This window comes from Plectropomus leopardus, chromosome 13 (assembly GCF_026936395.1).
Source record: "Plectropomus leopardus strain MGB_pleo_1.0 chromosome 13, ASM2693639v1, whole genome shotgun sequence".
NCBI classification, from domain to species: Eukaryota; Metazoa; Chordata; class Actinopteri; order Perciformes; family Serranidae; genus Plectropomus; species Plectropomus leopardus.
In genome coordinates, this window is record NC_142188.1 from 33,898,619 (window position 1) to 33,921,963 (window position 23,345).

At 40.0% G+C, this 23,345-nt stretch overlaps 2 protein-coding genes and 1 pseudogene across 4 annotated transcripts in view; 1 reads left to right on the forward strand and 2 right to left on the reverse strand.

The window, feature by feature from the left end:
• Window positions 1-5,826, reverse strand: part of shtn1 (shootin 1) — a 65,585-nt gene extending 59,759 nt beyond the window's left edge. The window contains exon 1 of one of the 3 annotated variants that reach the window (XM_088087035.1): window positions 5,418-5,826. In XM_088087035.1, coding sequence (XP_087943161.1) covers window positions 5,418-5,472 — 55 coding nt within the window. In that variant the 5' untranslated portion in view covers window positions 5,473-5,826. Of the gene's footprint in view, window positions 1-5,210; window positions 5,351-5,417 lie in introns of those variants that run through there. The other 2 variants (XM_042502657.2, XM_042502656.2) reach the window with 2 other exon arrangements.
• LOC148187757 (uncharacterized) lies at window positions 9-771 on the forward strand (annotated as a pseudogene).
• Window positions 5,827-7,140: 1,314 nt separating the features above from the next.
• atp6v1ba (ATPase, H+ transporting, lysosomal, V1 subunit B, member a) overlaps window positions 7,141-23,345 on the reverse strand; it is a 57,948-nt gene continuing 41,743 nt past the window's right edge. Inside the window, exons 10-14 of the mRNA XM_042501954.2 lie at window positions 16,064-16,214; window positions 15,376-15,458; window positions 14,131-14,235; window positions 13,795-13,924; window positions 7,141-8,888 (exon numbers count right to left, since the gene is read on the reverse strand). Coding sequence (XP_042357888.1) covers window positions 8,746-8,888; window positions 13,795-13,924; window positions 14,131-14,235; window positions 15,376-15,458; window positions 16,064-16,214 — 612 coding nt within the window. The 3' untranslated portion in view covers window positions 7,141-8,745. The remainder of the gene's footprint in view (window positions 8,889-13,794; window positions 13,925-14,130; window positions 14,236-15,375; window positions 15,459-16,063; window positions 16,215-23,345) is intronic.

The following is a 23,345-nucleotide window of genomic DNA, read 5'->3' on the forward strand; positions in this document are numbered from 1 at the left end:
ACATCAAGATGTCATTCAGGCTGGATAAGTGCAGACACCAGATGGTTAAAGCTGAAGAGGTTGAACTTGAGGGCAACATAGTGGATGCACAGGACAGTTACAAGTACCTTGGAAGGCAAATGGGAACTATGATCAGCACAAGAGCAAAAGAGCACAGGGTCTACCACACCAGGCAGGACCCCGGGTGCAGGCTTAGTAAAGATTCCCCTTAGACAGTCCAGCACACATAAGCATGGTATAAGATGCTGGCGGGCACAGCATACATGGAACGCCATAACCAAGTGGCTGGCATCGTGTACAGGAACATCTGTGCTGAGTATGGACTACAAGCTCCAAAATACCAAGCTCCAAATGGAAGACTCCTCCAAAGGTGGTGGAGAATGACAGGGCCAAATTCCTGTGGAACTCCCAGATCCAGACTGACAAACTGGTGATGGCTAACCAACCAGACATTGTAGTGATCGATAACCAGCAGAATAAGGCAGTAGTGATAGATGTAGTAATCGTGAGAGTTAGCAACATCAGGAGGAAGGAACACGAGAAGCTCGAAAAATACCAAGGGCTGAAAGAGGAGCTAGAGAAAGCGTGGAAGGCAAAGGCCGTGGTGGTACCAGTGGTTGCTGGAGCACTCGGGGCAGTAACCCCCAAACTAGGACAGTGGCTCAAGCAGATACCAGGAACAACATCTGAGATCTCAGTCCAAGAAGTGTGCAATTCATAGGAACGGCTAAGATACTGCGCAGAACCCTCAAGCTCCCAGGACTCTGGTAGAGGACCCGAGCTTGAAGAAAGAAATCACCCAAAGGGCACAGGGTGAGAAGGGAAGTTTATGTACTGTATATCTATATATCTATATATCTATATATCTATCTCTATATCTATGTATCTCTCTCTCTCTCTCTCTCTCTCTCTCTCTATAGATGTATAGATATATAGATATAAATAGATAGATATATAGGCAAAAGTGGAATATAATATAATAGGTATGTTTTCTTTAGTGTATCATCACCTGATAATAAAAGTCATTGTGTTTACGTTACCTTAGAATAAGCCATTTATATCTACACCATAGACTGTATATAAAGATGGACGACACGCCCCCACTTACCCCTGCTATGCTCTATGCTGAAGTGAGGTTAAAATACCATGGATATGAGCGTTGCCATCTTGCAAGGGTGATGTCATTGGGAGCCCTGCATCTGCGCAGTAATGATATCTGCAGTGGGGGAGTTCCTGCCCAAACACCTGTCCGAACGATAGTGAGCAGCTCCATTGAATGTGATTGCACGGATTGGCAGTCACAGCTGTCAATCATGGCGGAAAAGCCCCCTTTTGTATAATTTAATAACTAATTAAAACCAAACTTATCATGAAAACAAACACTTGAACAAACATCAGGGTGACAAGAACTACCTTGTTTGGGAAAAATGTATTTGGCATGTACTTTGACTTTTTAGTTCAGCCTATGACCATTCACTAACATGGAGGGGCGGGTCTTTGGAACTGTACTGCAGTCAGACACCAGAGGGCGATCAAGATTGAATAACCTTACTTTGGGGGAGCTGTCATGTCGTCCATCGTTATATACAGTCTAAGATCTATACATGGAGCGGGACCTAGTTTATGGAGATCAGCATGTTTCTACAGTAGCCCAGAACGGTTAAGCCAAACACTGGCTCCAGATATGCCCATTCACATTTTCACGTTGACCACCACAGTTAAAAGCCCAACTGCAATGAGCATCTCCAGAGTTACACTGTTTGTAACTCTGTGCTTCCCTCTGTGTTTCTAAGGGCTGGGCGATGAGTGAGAGCAGATGTGTATGTGCCTGTGATGGTGACAGTGAGAGAAACAGAGAGTATGATGTGAAACCAGCCAGCTGCTGTTTTAAGTGACAGAAGTTAGCCCAGAAGTTAGCAAGTTAGGTTAGCTTCCCACTGGAAATTGACCAGGCACCCGGTGGACTGTGAAGGTGGAAATGCTTTTCTCATTGTCGTGACACTCCCAGCTGCTTCTAAACAGATAATGGAGAAATGTCTGTCTGGAGTTAGTGAAACAATCATTGATACCAATTCAAAATGTATTTTGCTGTTATTGATACAGTAACTGTTATGTATTGTTAAAATATATTAGTTGGGTTAGGTTTTATTATTATGTGAATGTGAACAAATTAAAGTAATGTGTAAGATGTGTTACACAGTCATGGCTGCACCACAAAGGTTTCATTGTTTTTCAGTTCACTTGTATTTAAAGGTAAAGGACATCATGTGTAAAAAAAAACACCAGAGTTATTGTTCAATAACTGCCAGACGTTCTAAAGGCCAGTAAGTAATTATGTTAAATAATTGTTAAATAATGGTTAAATAATCGTGATAATCATTTTTGGCATAATCAAGCAGCCCTAGCTGTTTAACTCACCAGATCTGTTTGTTTTCCAGAGGACAAAGCCTCTGTGGATAATTCAGCTCACAGTAAAAACGTCCTTAATGTCTGGATCTTCAGTTATCAGAGAAAAAAGTGTATTGGACTAGCTGCCCACAGCAACATGCCAAAGTGCATCAGAAATATATGGATTTTTAAGCTGAAACTGCGGTTTTTGATCAGTTTAAATCACTGGGTCTGTTTGTTTGGAAAGAATGAGACCTCTACAGATAATTCAGGTCCTGATAAGAACCCCTAGAACATCTGGATCAGAAAAAGGTGAGCACACATTAACTTATGAAAGAAAAGGAGTGTGCATGTTGTGCGCAAGCAGCCCAACCCCACGATGCCATGAGTTGTAAAGTGACACTGCTTTATCCGGTGTTCATAGCTGTTTTAATCTCCTGGTGTGTTTGTTTTGGAGAGGAAGAGACTTCTGTGAATAATTCAGCTCCCAATAAAAATGTCCTCAATAATCAAAACTGAAGGAATTCCAGCTGGGAGAAGTTTTAGATGGTTGCAATCTGCAATTCACCACTAGATGCCACCATCCTAGAAACATCCTAAAATCCTACAAAGGTCCTAAAATCCTAGAAACATGGTGCTGCTGTGACTGGCCCTTGGCCTCCTGTTATTTTGCATAGTCGCGCCCAAACAAAACAAGTTGAGTATAACTGCTTTAGACAGTCCCTGTAGCGCCACTATCAGGACAATTAGCTCACAACATCTGTTGAAGAAGTTTTGCATTGATTTTCTATTTATTTCTAATGCAGGAAAAGGCAGATTTCTGAAGTAGAAGAAAAAGAAGAGGAAGCAGAAGGAGGACATTGGACACTACTGTAACAGTCCAGTTTGTAACAGCAGATGTGACCTGCTTCATGCTGAAGAATCCTCCAACACAAACACACACAGATTGAGAGGGGCTGCTATTCAACATTCATGATGCAGTTAGAGCAGCCGTGTGTACAGAGGTAAGTTCTTCTCTCATGGAACAACACGTGTTAATCAGTAACCAAATCCTGCCTCTGCTTGCTCCCGAGACACTCAGGACAGAACAGGAAGCTGAGTCAGGAGGATATTTTCTGACACAAGGTCAGCTCAGAATCAGGGGCTGCATAAAGGAACAGTCGGACAATTTCGGATGACAGAGTGTGACAAAATAAATGAATCCCCAAAGATGGTCGATGTAGTAAATCACTTTAAACGTTGCACTCGCAAGGAACTGCGGGACAGAAGTGTCTCCTTTCCTCTGGTAAAAGCTGCTCCAGTGTATTATAAAGGAAGCACTGAAGCTCCTTTCTTCTTATTAGAAGAATTCAAACAGCTCTGATCATGGCAACAGCTCAGATACTTTCAGGTCATTTCATTCAGTGAGGAACTGTCCTAAACAAAAAGGACTATTGGAGCACAGCCACAGAAACTATTCACACCTATCGCCCATTTAGAGTCACCAATAACATGAGCTGCATGTCTTTGGATGCTGGAGGAAGAACCCTGAGAAAACCCTTGCTGACACGGAGTGAACATCAAGGACAAGGATCAAGGACAAATGTCATTTCATTTTTTGAACTTTCTTTAAAAATGACTTAAAAATCTACCTTCCACCTTCTAACATGCAAACTCCACACAGGGGCCCAGCTGGCTGACAGGTTCTATCCACTGAACCACTATCCTGCTCAAATTCAATTCATTTGTGACCAATGTTACTCCCAGCACAAAGCAGCGCACAGCACAGCACAGCGCTGCTGTCATCACTAGTTTCAGACTGATGTGTCATTTTCATGGCCAGCGCCCTTGTTGTGTAGGGCTGAAGTTAAACTTGCTGATGTAGGCATGATGGCTGCCATGCCTCCCCTGCGTCGGTTTGGAGCACCGGCTGTGTGTCCTCAAAAATTAACATGGACGTGAGTGAGTAGTAAATGTACTTTAGCCATCTTTTCACCCATTAGTGGGTATGTCTTAAAATGAGGTGAGGTCAGGCCCATTGATGGCATGTTGCTATTGTGAGGCAGCAAAAAGTGATCATGCCATTGACCAACAATAACCTGCTCAAAAGTCAGAGTGGTGCAGTATTTTCCTGACATTTAAAGAGAACTTTATTTAGATAGTAAGATGTGCCTACAGAGGCATGGTTCACTCTGCTAGATACACACAGGGATGTGTGAATGGGTTGTGGCTGGGAGAAATATTATATCATTAAAGAGGAAAATATAACTGACATTGTGTAAAATGTGAGCACAGCGGAGAGCAAAGCAGAGATGCAGAGCTGCTGTCAGACTCCACATAAAGAGAGACACTGTGAACATTTACACATGAGAAGCAGCTGAACTTTGCTGATTATTTCAGAAACATAGTTTATTTCTGTTTCCCCTGTCCCTCTGTAACTACAGTTTTTAGTTTAAAATAATAATAATAAATGATAGTTTAAATAAGGTCCTTTGTGTTTCATCAAAGTACCTCACAGCAAACCATAGGCCATTAATATATAACAACAGAAATACTGTTTACACAGGAGAACAAAGGTGGGTTTAGGGGGGACTGGCAAGTCATTTTTGCCCTTCGGCCCACTAGCAGTTGAAGCCAGCCCTGATTATAGGACGGAGTGAGAGCCACGTCCTCCTGTACATGGACTTTGGTCATGTCAACAAACATGCTTGAAGTTTTGGAGGAAAGCCATGAAAGGAAAAATTCATCTGAAATAAGTTGACATCAAACAAGTTAAAGAAATGATTTCTAAGTTTGGTAAAAACAACAACAAAACTGCTTTGTGTTTATTAAAGTAACATTACCTTTAAACATTCATCCAAAGCAAAGTGCTGCAGCAGGTGTGTTTTACCACCGAGTATCGAGCACTTTCTGTCGCTTCACCTGCAGCTGCTCCCTCAGCGCCTCAGTCTCTCCTCTCACAGCAGTTGACAGCAGCGAGTTTTGCTGCAGGTGTGCGTGTGTGCTTGCATTTGAGTGCATGTGACACTGCGGATTGGGAGCAAACTTACCTTGGTGTGACAGGTTTGCAATGACATGAATTTTCTCCAGCTCCTCTGCAGCCATGGCGAGAAAAGCTTCAAAGTTCAACAGGAAGTGCTTTCTCGCGACACACCTGCAAGGTAGATTCCGTCGCGTGCGAATGACAAGCACACAGCATGGCAACACTGTCGTTTCATTTTTGGTTAAATTTATAATGATTTTGTGCTTTGCTTGAAAGATATATTTTTTGGATTTTCCAATTAAAGGAGCGAATTGGAAGCTGATCTTGTGAGGTGCTAAAAAAGAAACCTCTTTTCATCCCTTCAAAAAGGAAGCAGAGTCCTACATAAGAACACTGTCTACCTCACAAGTTTAAATGTATTACTACTATTATTTAATCTTACAACACTATTTTCAGTTTGTATTTGTGTTGAGCTTTGTTATTAACCATTGGCCTTGCATGTTTGTATGGTTGTTTGTTCATTAATTTTTGTGTTACTTTTACACATTACTTTTTTTCATTACTGTTTTACATTGATGTTTTGTTTTTTGCTGTCTTGCTAAATAAAAAAAAAGAAAAGTACAGATAAAATGTACAGCGTAAAACTGAAGACGGTTTTTGGTATCATATGAAAATTGGCAGTTGATCAAGCAAATTATATTTCTTTAAATTACATTTTGCTGACTTTTAATGAAGAATAGATGTCAATGTGCTACGTTATCTATTTAAAAAAAATGTTAAATGAAGTTCCATATAAAGATATTGCTGTGACCAGAACAAACTATTTCACTCATATAGCAAATATACAAAGAAGTAAGCCTAGTGGCAACAGAGAGCACCTCCTCTGTAATTCCATTGTTCATCACCAGGGCCAAATTGTAAATAATAGTAATAATTATAATAACAATCTGGATAAGGATGGTTTCCTTATCCAGAAATCCCATATTTTGAAATCCCATATTTTGCTGTGATCAGATTATCTATTTTACTATTGTACCAGTTTTTTTAAGCAACATTAGATTAGATCACTCAGATTCAGATATAAACTTTTCAAGATGAACAAATCCAGATGATCAGTGCTCTAAATGGGACTATACATCTCAATGTGCACTTTCCTCTAATGAACGCTGTTTGACTTCTGGGTCAAAGCCCAGTGCAGGGACCATGGAGCATGTGCAGAACATCTAGGCCATCTTATGTCTGACTAAGGCAAATACAAGAAAGAGTAAATACACCCCCAACTGCATTATCTAGGTGTGTTAGTCTGACTGTGAGAAATTTGACTTAGTCTAATTTCAGTCGGACTAACACAATAATTTGACCTTTCCACAATGCAAACATACTGACTGGTTTAACATCACTAACACAGGAGCTGCTGGCCTATCACTGCCTCTATTACTTTGTTTGTGTTTATGTGCAACTTCGAAATGGGCTGACTCACCAAAAAGTAAAGCCTTAGACATACTCTCACTATAGCGCACACTTTAACTGATACAGATTTTTTTTTTAGGTGGCTAATATACATGCTGCTGAGCCCTTGGTACCCCGCAGTACATTGCATTGCTTCAGTGTTAATCTCCAGCCGGTTTATTCAAACTGAGGACACCCTGACTGACATCTACAGTATGTAACATGCTGACTGTGGATAAGTAATCCATCCAACCCCACTTTAAAAAGCCTGACTTATCCCTTTAAGACTGATACTTGTTGCTGACGTATATGAAGGTGTTGGACAGAGACGACACAGCACACTCATATGACAGAATTTATTTATGGACACATTACATCACAAAAACCATTATTGTTGCATAACAAAGAATTAGTTTCTGCAGACAGATGGGAATGTTTCGTAGAATCTTATATATTCATCTCTTGCAACACAAATCAAATAAAAACAAAAACCAACACAAAGAATGTAAACATCCACTGTATTCTTTCCAGAGTAGGTCAAGGAAGCAAGAGGGTCCTGAGGAGGGAAGAAAGAGTCAACATACTACAGGAAACATACAGTAAACATGAACATGAGGGACGCTGTCCTCAGCATGCTGACGATGGTGACATGAGCAAATCTGAGTCAGAGCCAACTCTAAAAAATGACAGCAGGTTGCCGTTATGAAACAGCACGCAGGGCTATAATAGAAGTAATCAGATATAAAATCACTCTCAGGTAAATACCAATGTTTACTCTGTTCACTTTGTGAGGCTGTGTAGTCGTGTTGTTCTGTGTGCCACTCTTTCAGAGGACAATCAAGTTGAATCAACATCTGACAATCTCAATAAAAAACCGACCAAATGAGTTTCCCCTGAACTGATCCTGACTGCAGGGCTGCCCAGGGACTCTGCTTGAATTTTAACCCGAGAACCCGGACGACATCAGTTTTCTTATGCTGCAGAGGCCTTTCACATACGTTTCAACCTTTAAAACCTGAACAAACTGGTTTGATTTCTTTTAAAAACATGGCTAAAAAGGCAACTTAGCAGAAGGTGTTCCAAGAATTGCAAGAAATAAGGAAAAAGGTAACAAGAAAATGACCGTGAAAAAAAAGATGAGGAAATTATTGGAAATTAATAATAATAATAATAATAATAATAATAATAATAATAATAATAATAATAATAATAATAATAACAGAAAGGGGAAATGTCCATATAACTATATTAATTTAATTATAAAGTTTTCTGGACTTTTTCCCTATTTTTTATTATTATTATTACTATAGACTTTTATTCATATATTATGTTATTTCTTTTTTTGCTAAATTTAAGGTAATGCATTTTTCTTGTGGCTCGTAAATTCTTGCCGTGTTTTGAAGGAAATCAAGGGTGTTTGCTCAGGCTTTAAAGGGTTAAACCTCCGTCTCTGCTGTCTTCAGTTGGACACCTCTTGTTTTTAGTGGGAGGTGGATATTACATCGTTTTTTAAAAAAAAAAAAAAAAAAAAAAGACAAAGAGGAGGGGCATCCGGCAGTTACACACCCCAATAAATAAGGACTCATCTATAATTTAACGATATGTTCACTCTTTTGCAATCAAGGGGTAGACGTTAAACCACAGACACTTTCCATACACAACTTCTGGACACAAATACACTACAGTACATCTACAGGAGATCATTGCCCTGTTCTGGTTCAGAGGGGAACTGGGAGGAGGTGCTGGGGTGACTTGATTGAGAAAGAGGTCAACAGGAGGTGATAAAAACAAAGAGAGGGGGATGAGGGTTGGGGTGGGAGAAGGCTCCACGACAGCAGTCTACTGGGATGTAGGAGGAGATAAAGAAGAGGAGTAAAAGGAGAGGAGGATGGTGGGTAGAAAGGGATAGGTGGTTAGGGATAGAAGCAGGGCATCCTAGGTGTGCCTCAGTGACGGGCGGCAGACTCTCTGGGGTAAAACTCAGCCAAGGTGCTTTGAGGAATCCTCTTGAGCATCTCTTTGGGGAAGATTCGCAGCAGCTGCCAGCCAATGTCCAGGGTTTCATACACCGTCCTATTGTCGTATGGGCCTGAGGGAGACACAAGGGGACACCATGCTGCTGGTTATAATCCAACATCAAGTCACATGTCTCCAGTGTTTTAGACATCAAGCTAAACATGACCTTGGAAAGGAACAGAAGGAAGGAGAGTTGGTGAGAAACTTAGTGTTAAAATTGCCATAAGTGATTTTCTTACCACTCTGTACACAGCACTGACATCACATGATTTAATTATGACAAATATATTATTTTAAGGTTATGTTTTACAAGAAGCACACACAGAACTAGAACTGGAGCTACAAGGAGGGGCTACATAACTCTTCAAAAGTTGAGCGGATTATCCAGAATTTTTGAAATTGTGAACTATCACCTCCCAAAAATCCCTCTTATGTGGCCGCTCCTACATATAAGGAGCTTGTCTTTCCATTATGGCTCTGTAACATGCCTACATGGCCTTGGATTGGAAATAATGACGGCTAGTGTGATGGCTGCAATAGAAATAAAGCTGCTAATGTTTTGAACAACATGAGGGCGGCACGGTGGCATTGTAGTTAGCACTGTTGCCTCACAGCAAGAGGGTCCCTGTTTGATCCCGGGTTGGAAATGGGTTTGGTCCGCTTCTGTGTGGAGTTTATGTGTTCTTCCTGTGTCTGAGCTGGGTTCTCTCTGAAGTCTCCGGCTTCCTCCCACATGTCCCACATGACTTGCAGGTCAGGTTGATTGGTGACTGTGAGCATGAAAGGTTGTCTGTCACCCCCAACCCTTATGAGGACGAGCGGTTACGGAAAATAAAAAAAAATAGAAAAAAATAAGAGGATGAAAGAATGTTTTGAACATCCATCACCATGCTTCTTGTAATGTTATCACCAGAGAAGTCACAGAACATCACACAGTTGTTCAACATTTCATAAATATTGTTTTGTTTATAAGTTTTGCACAAATTTAATTGGAACCTGCCTACAGAAGGCAATTATAAGAGTTTGTAAGTTTGTTGTTCTTTAAGTTTGTCTTAATTCCCATGTCCGAGTCATTTGAAAGCTGCCATGTGTACAAGTTACTAATTTCCCATCAGCATTAATTTCGTTGAAAAGGAGACAATGATGAGCTAAAAAAAAAAGATCTAAGAACTATGATGCAATCTTGGTTTCATATCACAGGTGGACTATGGGACATTCAGAATAAGAGGGGAGGCCAAAAGGCTAAAAATGACTAATAACAGCCATGTGTGCAATTTTTTTCGAATGCTGTGTGTACAGTAAGAGATAAGAGCACCACCTGACAGTGAACTCCAGTAAATAATCTGCACCAGGATGTTTTGATAGCCTGCAAAACACTCGCAATGGAGTAGCGTCAGCTGTTGGTGCGAGCTGTGAACTGTAGCTCAGCAGTAAGCAGCAGCTTTGTTGTTTTTGAAAGTGTTTGAGGCCCAAAATGGCCTTGTGTTGAATAAGGTTTCCAAGTTGACCAAATAGTCGAAAAAGGCTGCAACTGCAGTATGAAAGGGGGGTTTGCCTTTTATAAAATCAGATTTTTAAATAATATATTTTAAGTTTCACTTGAGAATAATATGACAAGACTGGAAAAAATGTTACACGGGATAACATCAATGAATTCTCTAAATATTGTCATATTAAAACTTTTTAAATCAATGATACTTTAGTAAATACATAAATTGAGACAGTAACTTTTATCAAGAGCTTGAAAAAAACTTGCACGATCATTTTATCTTTTTTAATGTGTTCGCTTTAAATGTGACCCCCGACAGTTGAAGGTTCTTACCCATATTTCAAAGCTGTGATGTAATTTAAGCTGCAAAATGTATGAAAATCTTTTACAGTACTTCATGCAGTTACTGTTTTCTCAACTCCATAAAAAGAAAAAAATCTGCATTATCCTGTCTGACTGATATTGTTACTCGAAATGACATCAGATGAGTCAGTTTAACACACGAATAACACAACTGATGTTCATAAGTAATCCATATTTATGATGTGCAAAGGGAAACACCAGAAAATCTTTTTTTTTTCAAGAAAAATAATTGGACTACACTTTGATAAAATTAAAAGTACCGGACAGTACTTACTGCGTTCTCAGGACCTCTTCATGCTCCTCGGTCCCAATTGGGACAGAAATTGGGAAAAGGGATTTGGGGTATTCTGCACCCTCAGCCTGGAATTTGTTGCAAAATGACTTGAAACTCAAGGAGCTTTAAATCTAAAATGAAAGAGTTAGAACCAGATTCTATAGAATGTCATTATCTTTAGCCTGCCTGGTTGTACTGATAGATGGTTCTCTTTTAATGCTTATTTTAGTGTTTTTGTATTGTGATTTGTCTCATTTTGTGTCTATGTCTGCAACTTTGTGTTTTTTACTGCTGACTGTCTTAGCCAGGTCTTCCTTGAAAAAGATTCTTAATCTCAATGGGACCAAACTGGTTAAATAAAGGTTAAATAAATAAAAAGAAACACATTCAACATTATCCAATTTTTTTTCATCAGTTAAAATATTAAAGGTTCTCTATACAATATTTAGAGCATTAGTATAGAAGCAAACCACTATCTACATTAAACACACACTATTTACAATTAAACGGTACATTAAAATCTGTCTCTCACAACATGTGGAGAAAGAAACAGGCTATGCAGTCACAGAATCGTGATTCAGATTTGATCAGAGCTGCTTCGTTTGAAAGTTTGACAGCAGTTCACGAGCAGCGACTGACATGATTGACAGCTGTGTTTGAGAATTCCTCAGCTCTGATTGGTTGTTTTCGGTGAGCAGTGGTAGATTCTAGCGAATGCCATTAGAGGCAGTAGGGAGAAGAGGGAAAGGATTTTTTGCAACCATCTGTCTCATGTACCTCTTTCTGAATACAATGACAGTCTCAGCAAATATGACACAAAGTTATTTCAATAAGAGTTACCGCCTGTAGCTTTAACACACAGACACACACACACACACACACACACACACCTTGATGAAAGATGTAAAAATGCTTCTTAGTGGCTTCTATTAAACTTGATCAAAACAAATGTTTTATGTAGAGCAGCAGCCAACGAGGTATCTATTTTTCTAATATTTGTTGATATTATGGTATGAGTATGAAATATTACAGACTGCCAAAGGCTAGTTGTAACATCCAGCTTGTCCCTGCTGTCGACCCAGTTTGTCTCTAACAGACGCCTGTGCACTGACTGTGCTGTTCGAATACTGTTGTTGTGAGTTGGAGGGAAAAGGCTGAAGACATTTCTCTCTCCATATCCATCTTGTTATGATGACTATTCTCCTGTGGAATTCATCAGTGTTCAAAAGAGGAAACACAGCGGTATATGTGCAATATCTACCAAGATTATTAAAGCATTTCAACACTGAGCTGTGTTTAGTGACTTTCCATACAAAGACACGCTCAGCTATTCTTCAGCAACAAAGGAGGAACCTACGCAGATCAATATTTTCCAAGGACAAATGTAAACACCACATACAATGTGAATGCCACCATTTTTCAAAGCAATATAATGTCTGTTATAGATGAGCAAAAACACTCAATAACCTGAAGCACTGTGCCTACTGTTGGTTAGTTCCATCATTATTTCACACAACCACTTTACATGTATTCCTTTCTAATTTCTATGAGATCATTCAAAATGTAAAGGCTGCTGTGGATTAACATTGAACAGTAATAAACAGCAGGTAGCATAATGTATATATAGAAGTGTATAATGTGTACTGCAGTCAGAGTCAACAATCATCCTTTTCTTTTAATTGGTTCAGAGCTGAACTGTTTGCTCTGATCATTTCAATGACAGTTTCACTGCTGACTGTGTGATGGCAGTGAACACACCAATCTGTTGTACAAAGGTTTGTATTTGATACGGTGAATATCACTAAATCAGATTCTTCCTGCTCCCACACTGCCCAAGTCAAACAGCAAGACTTCTGCTTGAAATTCTGTGTTGTGACTGCCGCATGTGCAGAGAGCACAGGCGCTTCAACACATCTGCCTACATCATGGAGTCAGTTTGCTTGTGTGTAAAAATTGATAGGTACCAATATCTTGAAGCTGCGACTAACAACTATTTTCATTATAAATTAATCTGTTTGCATTTAGCCTATGAAAGGATTCAGAAATAATGAAAACTGCATCTGGAGCCCCAGGTGATGTCTGCAAAATGCAAATCTGAGAAGCATGAAGCAAAAATAGTCCTATATTTTCCTGCTAAAAGCCTTACATTAGTTATTGGTTATAAAAAACAGCTCATGATTAATTCTCTGTCTATCAATTAATCCGCTAACCCTTCAAAACCTGAGTAAAGTGGCTGTTTTTTTTTCAGAAACATGGGGAAAAGGCAATGAGAAACTTAAGAGGAAATAGCCCAAAAATTTGTAAAACAAAAAAAAAAAAAAAAAAGAGCAAGAAAATTACCTTAAAATTATAAAGGACAAAAAAAACACAGAAAAAAGCTGAGAAGAAACAAGAAGAAAAGAAACAAGGAAAGACAGAAAAAAAGTGCTTAAAAATAATAAAAGCATTTCTGTAGAATAACTTTTAAATAGTTAGTTATGATAATTCTACAAATAGTTTTTGGACATTTTTGGCTGGCTTTTAAAAAATAAATACATATCTAAATCAACTAATTTCCTATAATTTGTGGAATATTTCTTGGCAAGTAGCTCATTGCCTTCCTTCCTGTCTTTTCCAAAGAAAAGACAATTTAATCTGGGTTCAAAAGTTTAAAAACTGAAAGCGTCAGAACGCAGTACAAGAGCAGTGTTGCCCATCCAGGTTTCATAGGGTTAATACGCAGAAAATGAGTACTGGCTGCCTTTGTGAAGAGGCAGATGTAAGATAATAGCTGTGTTTGCCGCCCTCTGAACCTGTGTAACTAACACATGGAAATATAAAAATGTGTGAATGGTTCCTTCAGCATCCGCTTACCCTGAGCAATGAAGTTCTTCTCAAACTTCTGTAGGAACTCAAGATAGAGCAGGTCATCAGAGGTGAGCGCCTCCTCACCCACCACGGCCTTCATGGCCTGGACGTCCTTACCGATGGCATAACAGGCATACTGAGGACATGGAGACACATTCATTTTAACAATGATAACACTTCAGAAGACTGTTCAAAGAAACTGTCATCAAATGCCTGTACATAGTTAATTCCTTCACTTTATTTTCTTAGAGCTTTAAATTACTGATTAAGTTTGGATTCAGAGGGAAAACATGAGGTCAGCTGACAGGATGTTATTTAGGTGTAACAGGTAAGATGTGTTACCAGCTGGTTTGAAACGTCGGCGTGGTCCTTCCTGGTCATCCCTTCACCGATGGCTGACTTCATCAGACGGGACAGAGAGGGTAACACGTTGATGGGGGGGTAGATCTGAAACACCATGATGAGATTCTCTCATTACATGTAAAGATAATGCAAAGTGTGAACTTGTGAAAGTGTGAAAGACAATCTATTTTATTGCAGCTGAAGAGGTTACTGAAACAATGTAAAGACAAAAGCTGTTTTTTTTCAGTCCAAACCTTTGTGGAGAAGGGACATAATCACTTTGTCAGAAATACTGATGAATTGGAGGAATACTTTTACAATTTTCAACCAGCTTTGTATTATAACAGTGTGGGCAGTATGTGTAAAACTGTGGTGAACTTCCCTCCAGCCAACCGGCACTCATATGTCCCAGCTCATCTCTCAGCTCAAATCCATCCGGTGGGTTTGACCTGACTCTAGAGCTGCTGCTGCTGCTGCAACTCCACATTATACTTTGTTACTGTTACTGAGCGCATGAAAAACCTTAGATCTTTAACTTACATGTGTAAAAAATGGGAGCAAAGACAAAAGTGTTGCATTTAAATTTTGTTCAGTGTCTATCCATCTCTCTCTCTTTCTCTCTGTCTGTCTCTCTCAAGGTGAATGTGTGACAGCTGTCTGATATGAATCTTTCCTCACTAGCTGAATGCATTAACACCTTGTAACACCCACTAACATAGTAACAGCCCAAAAATGTAATAAACCACAAATGTAAACAAATCTGCAGCCTTTAATATGATAATCCCACAAACACAATACATTTCCCACAAACGTAAACGAAATGTATTAAGTTTGTGGAATTATTACATCAAGAGCTGCAGATTTGTATTACATTTGTCATTTATTACCTTTGTGGGCTGATATTCGTTGGTGTGTGTTACACACCTACTTTCTGTGCACGGCTGCTGTGTGACAGGGTTTCATACTTTTTGAAGAGTTATCAAGCATATTGATGGGGTTGCATTTGATGTCTGCGTTTTCATACACACAATTTGTTGTTGTCATCTGGTTAGATTACCACAGTTGTAATCACATGACCCTTGCTCTGCAATCTATATATACAAATGCACACAAATATAAGCAGTACAACATGTGGCATGTTCATTAACAGCTAACCCTGGAACCATCTAACCCAAAAATGAGGAGCAGCTCTTTACCCCAGTCTGCTCTTTTAAGGAAGTGGCTTTTTAAAGGTCTGATGAATACCTGTCTGTTGTGCAGCTGTCTGTCCACATACACCTGGCCCTCTGTGATGTATCCAGTCAGATCAGGAATTGGATGGGTGATATCTGTTGGAAGCACAAAAATTGATTTATTGGCAACATATCCCTAAAATAACCATGTGTTTGATCCATAATGCAGTACAGTTCATGTAAACACTGCATACATTGCTTTAGTTTGGTTCACACTCAGATAAAGAACATTTACAAATTCAAATCACTCGCTGATGTGCAGGCATTAAAATAGTGTGACACATGGGACAGAAATAGAGCAGATTTCTGTTAGCTCCACGTTTTGAAGACCTTTAGCCTACATGAAGAGCCCGAGAGCCCTTGGGAACACCAGCAGTGTTTAGTAAAAAGCCGACACAATCACCTCCCTGTGATGCTGTAATGGGGGACTCCTGTTCAACTAGATAGGAGTAGGCTCTTCATACATGTTACTATGGTAACTGCAGGCATCAAAAATGTCTCCTCAGTCTATTTGAAAAGCAGTAATTCAAACAATGACTTTCTAAGAGATTTAGGAGACAGCATTAGAGAGCAGAAAATGCAAAAAGTATCATCTGCACAATCACATCACTCCATATCTACAAGTGACAGTTTGAAGGTTTCATTTTGGTCCAAATAAAAGCAGAGAAAGCTTTTTCTTTCTTTATTGCTGCTGCTCTCACCGTCGTTGGGCATGGTGAGAATAGGGATCTGGGTGATGGAGCCATTTCTGCCCTCTACTCGGCCGGCACGTTCGTAGATGGTGGCCAGATCAGTGTACATGTATCCAGGGAAGCCTCTACGGCCAGGTACCTCCTCTCGGGCAGCAGACACCTAAAGGTGGGGAGAGGGTGGTGAGAGGGAGGGCAACACGAGAGTTGTAAGAATAAGCTAAAGGATATAAGGTTGTTAACATTGAACTACATTATATATCTCTTTAGACTATCATCAAGTTTGACAAGATGTGTAAAGGATAGTTCAGTTTGTCTAAGTGGGTTTGTATGGACTACTTATCCATAGACAGTTTACGGCATACAATTGATGTCAGTCAGTAAGCCACCAGTTTGGAAAAACAGGCTGTGGAGTCTGACATGGAAGCTAAGCAATCTACTGCTGTGGAGGGGCCAGCAACAAAACCTTTTTTAGCCACCTAAAAAAAAACAGTGTAAGTGTACACCAAACTGAGAGATTATTTCACTAATTTACTTGAATGTCAGACAGTGATTTCCAACAGGAAAAATAAAGCCTTTGTATCGCTCTTGATTTTTTTTTTTTTCTTTTTAGGTGACTAAGGTACATTTTGCTGCTGATCCCTCCACTGCAGCACATTGCTTAGCTTTCAGTGTCGAACTCCAGCCTGCTTCTCCAAACTGGGGGCGTGCCAACTGACATCTACTGTATGTAATACTGCAGCAATAAGAGGGAGTGGTGTTGTGCTCATATATCATCACAGCTGTGATTGGGTAGTAAGCACTTGGCCTGCGGTCTAGTGCAGAAGATAATCACAGCTGTGATGATATACAGCACAACACACAACCTCAAGTGTAATATTGCTTTTATTCAACAGTTCTACAAGCGTCTTTCATTTCTTAATAGTAACAAGCAACAACTTATTAGGATTTGTTTGTTAAATATATTATTTTTTTGGCTCCACCAACACAAATAATTCCGCAACCGCTGGACGTGATAGCTGTTGCCTAGCAACACATATACGTTTTCCTGAACTCTGCTTGCTAATCTGTGTTAGCTCGGCCTTCATGTTATGCACAGAGCAGATGCTTCGTATGAACATGTATCTCTGTGTTTTTGGTAAAATCAGAGTCTGTTAACAGACACTTTGTGAGATTCAGATGAGTTAGTGTGATCAGACAGTTCGTTTATCCAGCGTGTGTCCACTCAATGCCGTGATCTCCGTCACTTCAAATTCCTTGTGTGGTGTGTGTCAATGTCGCTCGGGCTGCAGATAGTGTCAGACGAGTGTGTCCCTGCCTCACTGCACATCCTTGTAACATCTGTGACAGCTGGTTTATATGGCAAGCCGAAAGTGCCAAATATAGTCACTTTGCGAACGCGTTCTGTCCAAAAAAAACAAACCCCAAACCCCAAAAAACAACAACAACAAAAAAAAACCGCAAAGAACAGCATTCTAGCGTCCAGAACACCGTTTTTAAAGCCGTCGAACAATCAAACGCCGCTTTTAATGCCGCGAAAATACGAAAAGCGTTTTTCTTCTTGTAAATTAGCCCTTTTTCCTATTTTGCATAGCAAGTAAATTCAAAATTTCTGTAGCCAATCACTCAAGAGCAGAACCAAACCAAATCAAGGCATCCATGAAAGCAATGAGCAATGCATGAGCTGTAGATCGGCGTTGTCTTTAATGAATTGTACAGTGGGCTATTGGAAATATATAAATATTCATTTGGTATAAATAAACCATTTGAGAGAGTAAAGAACGCAGGTCAGTGGAAAACAGCATGCATATCCTATAATCACAGGTGAATGAAATCTGCTTAGAACAAAGCCGAATGGCTGAGAACAGCAATGTATAATTTAAAACCAGATAAACCACTGTTATGTGGAGAGAAAGTGAAAGCATTCCTCTCTCTCTTCTCTCCTCCCTAAACCTGACCAACTGACAGCTACGTGAACATCGCCAACTAGCTGTTTGAACCTATGCTTACGCAAAACTATAAACATATCCCACTTTTAAAACATATCCCTCTTTCACTAATGAAGAGATTTTGAACAGCTGTGATACATGCAGAGCTAAAGTTAACAGTCCCAGTGACACCATGTACCATGGATGTATTAGTGTTGTACTCCTATATCAGCACTCATGGACTGCCTCTTGACCAATCAAATTGCTTGGTTGGAAAAAAAACTGTTGTATAAAATGACTATGGATAAGTTCCTCATAGAACCAAGAAATGTGAACTATCCCTTTAAGGCTGCATTTATTCATTTTGGTGCACAGGAGCAGCAGATCAAGCTGAAAATATAAGATCTCCTTAAACAATTATTGTGGTAAACATGTTAGCAAACTTCAGTCAGGCTACAAATCCTGCAGAAGGAGCAACATCATCATTCATTTCATTTGGAGTCACGCTTGTGTTCATCTAATGTAGTTAAGTCTAATAATGACTCTCCTTTAAGCTGTTGCAGTCTGCATGAACTCCTGAGAAGATGATGATGATGATGTCTCTGTAGCTGCTGAATATTTGACTTTGTTCACCAGTTAGTCTCTTACTGTTTGTGTCTGCTGTTTGCTGCTGAGCAGGTAGTGTTCACTGAGTTTATCAGGGCTTCTTTTTTTTTCTTCTTAAAACAGCTGCCTGCTGCTGGTGGAGGTGGGGTTGGGACTGGGGGCGTCCTGTGTGACCCGCAGGCTGTGAGTCTACCCACGCATCACTGCTGTGACTACTACTGCAATGAACAGTTAAGTTTCACTTTCACTGCGCTTGGCATTAAGCTCCTCCCTCTGTGCTCAGAGTACGCTCTGCGCTCCAAGAGTGTGGCAATGAATATGTGGTAGGTGATGTTGATGTCGCAGCAGGCCATCTCAAATAAGTGAACGTGTGGGAGAGCTGCATCATGATACCTAGTAAAAGCGTTCTCTCTTCCTGAAGGCAAACATACAATTCAAAATGACAAATGATAACATTACATTTTTCCTTATTGTACTGTCCTAGAGCTGATTTCCTCTACCCTGTGCCCTCCATTATTGCACTTAGAAAGTTCCTATGCACAGTTAAGTGGAGCTACAGTTATAGCTCGATTAGAGAATGCATTAATTGATGGAAGTATGTGCGGTTGCACTACAGCAGGTGTAGATACGCCGCCTTTCAGCTATTGGACCTTCCTCTAGTTGACTTAATATGTCAACTACCAAACAATCAAGTGACAAATGGGTTGCATGTTGAACGGTGACAACATCGATAACTTTTGTTGCTGTATATTTTTGCCTTGTTTTGTATGCTGCCCTTCTTCTTTTGTTTTCGCCAGCTTTCACCTACAAATTTAAGCTGTTCGACTTCCAGGTCAAAGTCCAGTGCAGGGACATTGACCTATCCGGAGGGATGGCATCCTGAGCAATTTGGATGGAGCTGCTCTCCTCTCTAGGAATCTGGTCGAGTTTATTAGTGGCCCAAAGCCATGACATCCCAGAGTTGGGACCAGGGGGCAGAGTCGCAGTCTTACACGCTTCTCTGAGCTTCTAGCACAGTCACACACCCATAATGTAAATGTTATAAAAACCGTGTCTGTCCCCCGACCACTATATTTGTTTCAATCTAAAATAAACAAAAGGGGAGTTGTACAAAAAAATCTCACAAAAATTAATACATCTCCTGTCAAACAGCATCATAACAGAAGAATTAAAAGCGGACTCTTAAACATTAGATCCCTATCAACAAAGGCTGTTTTAGTCACTGATTTAATATTGGGTAATCATATTGATTTATTATGCCTCACTGAGACCTGGCTTTGTCCTGATAAGTACGTTAGCCTGAATGAATCCACTCCTCCTGGTCATATAAATAGTCACGTTGCCTGCGACACCTGCCGAGGAGGGGGAGTTACTGCTATTTTTGATTCGAGCTTAAAGCTAAGCTAAACTATAGTTCATTTGAAAACCTTTTCCTTAGTCTTTCTCACCCATCCTGGAAAACTCTACAGCCAATTCTATTTGTTATAGTGTACTGCGCCCCCAGCCCATACTCTGAATTTCTGTCTGAATTCTCTAAGCTTATATCAAGTTTAGTGCTTAAATCAGAAGTAATTATCGTATTGGATTTTAACATTCACATGGATATTAATAGTGATAGCCTCAGTTCTGCTTTCTCCACACTTGGATTCAATTGGCTTCAGTCAGTGTGTACATAAAGCCACCCACCGCTACAATCACACCCTCGATCTAGTCCTTGCATACGGCATCGATATTGAAGATTTACTGATCTTCCCAGAGAATCCTGCTCTGTCAGACCATTATTTAATAACTTTCATTTTTTTTATTACTCGACTACAAGCCTCTCAGCAAGAGTTACTATTCTAGATGTCTATCTGATTCAGCAGTGGTTAAATTTAAGAAACTGATTCGTAAGTCATTCTCAAATTGACTGTCTCATCGATAATGCTACTGGCTCACTGCAATCAGCTCTCGACTCTGTTGCACCCTTCAAGAAGAAAATAATGAAACAAAAAAAATTAGCTCCATAGTTTAACCGCCAGATCCACAAATTGAAACAAACATTCCAAAAATTTGAAAAAAAAATTGTGTACAACCAATCTGGAGGAGTCCTGTTTAGTCTGGCTGGACAGTCTTAAAGTGTATAAGAAGGCCCTCAGCCATGCCAGAGCAAACTATTACTCATCATGAATTGTTGAAATTAAAAACAATCCCAGGTTTCTTTTCAACACTGTAGCCAGACTGACTCAGAGTCACAGCTCCACAGAGCCTTGTATTCCTTTGGCCCTGAGCAGTGACCACTTTATGATTTTCTTTAATGATAAAATTATAACTATTCGAGATAAAATCCATCAACTCTTGCCCCTACCTGACCTGACCCCGGACACAGATAGCCTGGATATGGCAGCAAGGCCTGAAATTTATTTGGACCGTTTTTCCCCCATTGACCTTCATCGTCTCTACACTTTGATTTCTGCCTCTAAGCCATCAACATGCCTGCTAGACCGCATCTCAACTAGGCTACTTAAGGAAGTTTTGCCCTTATTTGACAATTCTTTATTAGATATAATCAATGTGTCTTCATTAACAGGCTATGTACCACAGTCTTCTAAAGTAGCTGTGATTAAACCTCTTCTAAAGAAGCCCACTCTCAACCAAGCCACAGGGTTCTGTGCTTGGACCAATCCTTTTTACTTTATATATGCTTCCTCTGGGCAACATAATTAAAAAACACTATAAATTTCCATTGTTATGCTGACGATACGCAATTATATGTATCTATGAAACCAGATGAAACTGAGCAGCTATCTAGACTTCAAACATGTCTTAAGGACGTAAAAGCCTGGATGAGTCATAATTTCCTGATGTTGAATTCAGAAAAAAACTGAAGTTATTGTTCTTGGCCCCAAACACCTCAGAAACTCCTTTTCTAAGGTTGTAATTTCTCTAGATGGCATTACCTTGGCCTCTAGCACATCTGTAAGGAACCTCTGAGTTTTATTTGATCAAGATTTGTCTTTTGCCTCCCATATAAAACAAACTTCAAGGACTGCTTTCTTTCACTTGCGTAACATCGCAAAAATTAGACATATTCTGTCCCAAACAGATGCTGAAAAATTAGTACATGCATTTGTCACCTCTAGGCTGGATTACTGTAATTCCCTATTATTCGGTTGCCCCGACAAATCTCTTAGGTCTTTCCAACTGGTGCAGAACTCCGCTCTCCTGTTCTAACGGGAACCAAGAAAAGGGATAATATTTCTCCTGTTTTAGCTTTGTTGCACTGGCTCCCTGTGAAATCCAGGATCGAATTTAAAATCCTCCTTACTTACAAAGCTCTAAATGGTCAGGCTCCATCCTATCTGTCACAGCTCATAGTTCCTTACCAACCCTCAAGATCACTGCGCTCTGAAAATGCAGGGTTACTTGTGGTTCCAGCTACCACGCTCCTCTCTTACGGAACCATCTTTCAGTTTTGGTCAGGGAGGCAGACACCGTTTCCACTTTTAAGGATAGACTTAAAACCTTCCTCTTTGATAAAGCTTATAATTAGGGCTGGACCAGCCCATAGTTAGGCTGACATAGGTTTAATCTGCCAGGGGACTTTCTATAATATGCTGAGAAGTTTAGCTTAGCCTCGCATCTGTGATAGCCATGTGGGACTGTCACTACCTGGGGCATTTAATAATAATTATTAAATGCTCTTTAATAATCTAATAATAATTTCACACCTATCATTATTTTAATATGACATGCGTCTTTTTCCACTATTGCCGTGCCTCTCTCCCCTTTCTCCCCCTCTCCTCCCCTCTCTCTTTCTCTTTCCTTTTTGCCATGATTGTATTTCATTTGTTATTTACGACATCTATTGCACGTTTGTCCATCCTGGAAGAGGGATGCCTCATCACCCTCTGCAGCTCCTCCTGAGGTTTCTTCCTCTCCCCCCCTTACAGGGGTTGTTTTTTGGGAGTTTTTCCTTGGGTGATGTGAGGGTGTAAGGGCAGAGGGATGGCGTACACTGTAAAGCCCTCTGAGGCAAACCATGTTTTGTGATAATGGGCTCCATAAATAAAATTGACTTGACTTGACTTGACTTGGCTTGACTTGACTATAGAGCATGTGCAGAACGCCCAGACCAGTTCAGGTCTGGTTGAGGTGTATACATGACAGAGTAAATAAACTCCCAACAGCATTTTCTAGGTGTGTTAGTCTCATTGCGATTTCAGTCTAACATGTTTACATGTATTTTAAAAGTCCAGTTTTAGTCGGATTAACACAATAATCTGACTGTTTCTAACATGTTAATGTACTGAATATCTTCCACCTGGATCAGCTGGGGAGGATAGTGACTTTCAGCCTCAGTCTTTAAGCATGACATCATTTATGTAGCCCTGACATTTTTCTTTTAAAAAGGAAAGTGACTTTTCAGCCAGCTCATGGAGTTAATTAGCTAGCTAAGTAGCCACTTAGTCAGCTAGTTGGCTAGCTACTTACTACACTAACATTAAAAAGTAGCTTACATAGCTAACCGGTCCAGCTAGCAAGGGTTATTGAAACCAGCAAGTGACAGTGGCTGTTTAAAAAATCAAAATCAATGGCTGCTGCTTAAAAATGGGAAGTTAGCTTGTTCTTCTCTCTCTGCAATCAAGGACGCACCATTTAAAAAACTATTTTGAGAGGTAAATATGCCAGTGCTATCATTGTGAAGTGCATACATGCCATGCTAGAACGAACATTTTCATCGGCAGAACAACAGCATGTAAGGGTGGAAGGGCTTAGTG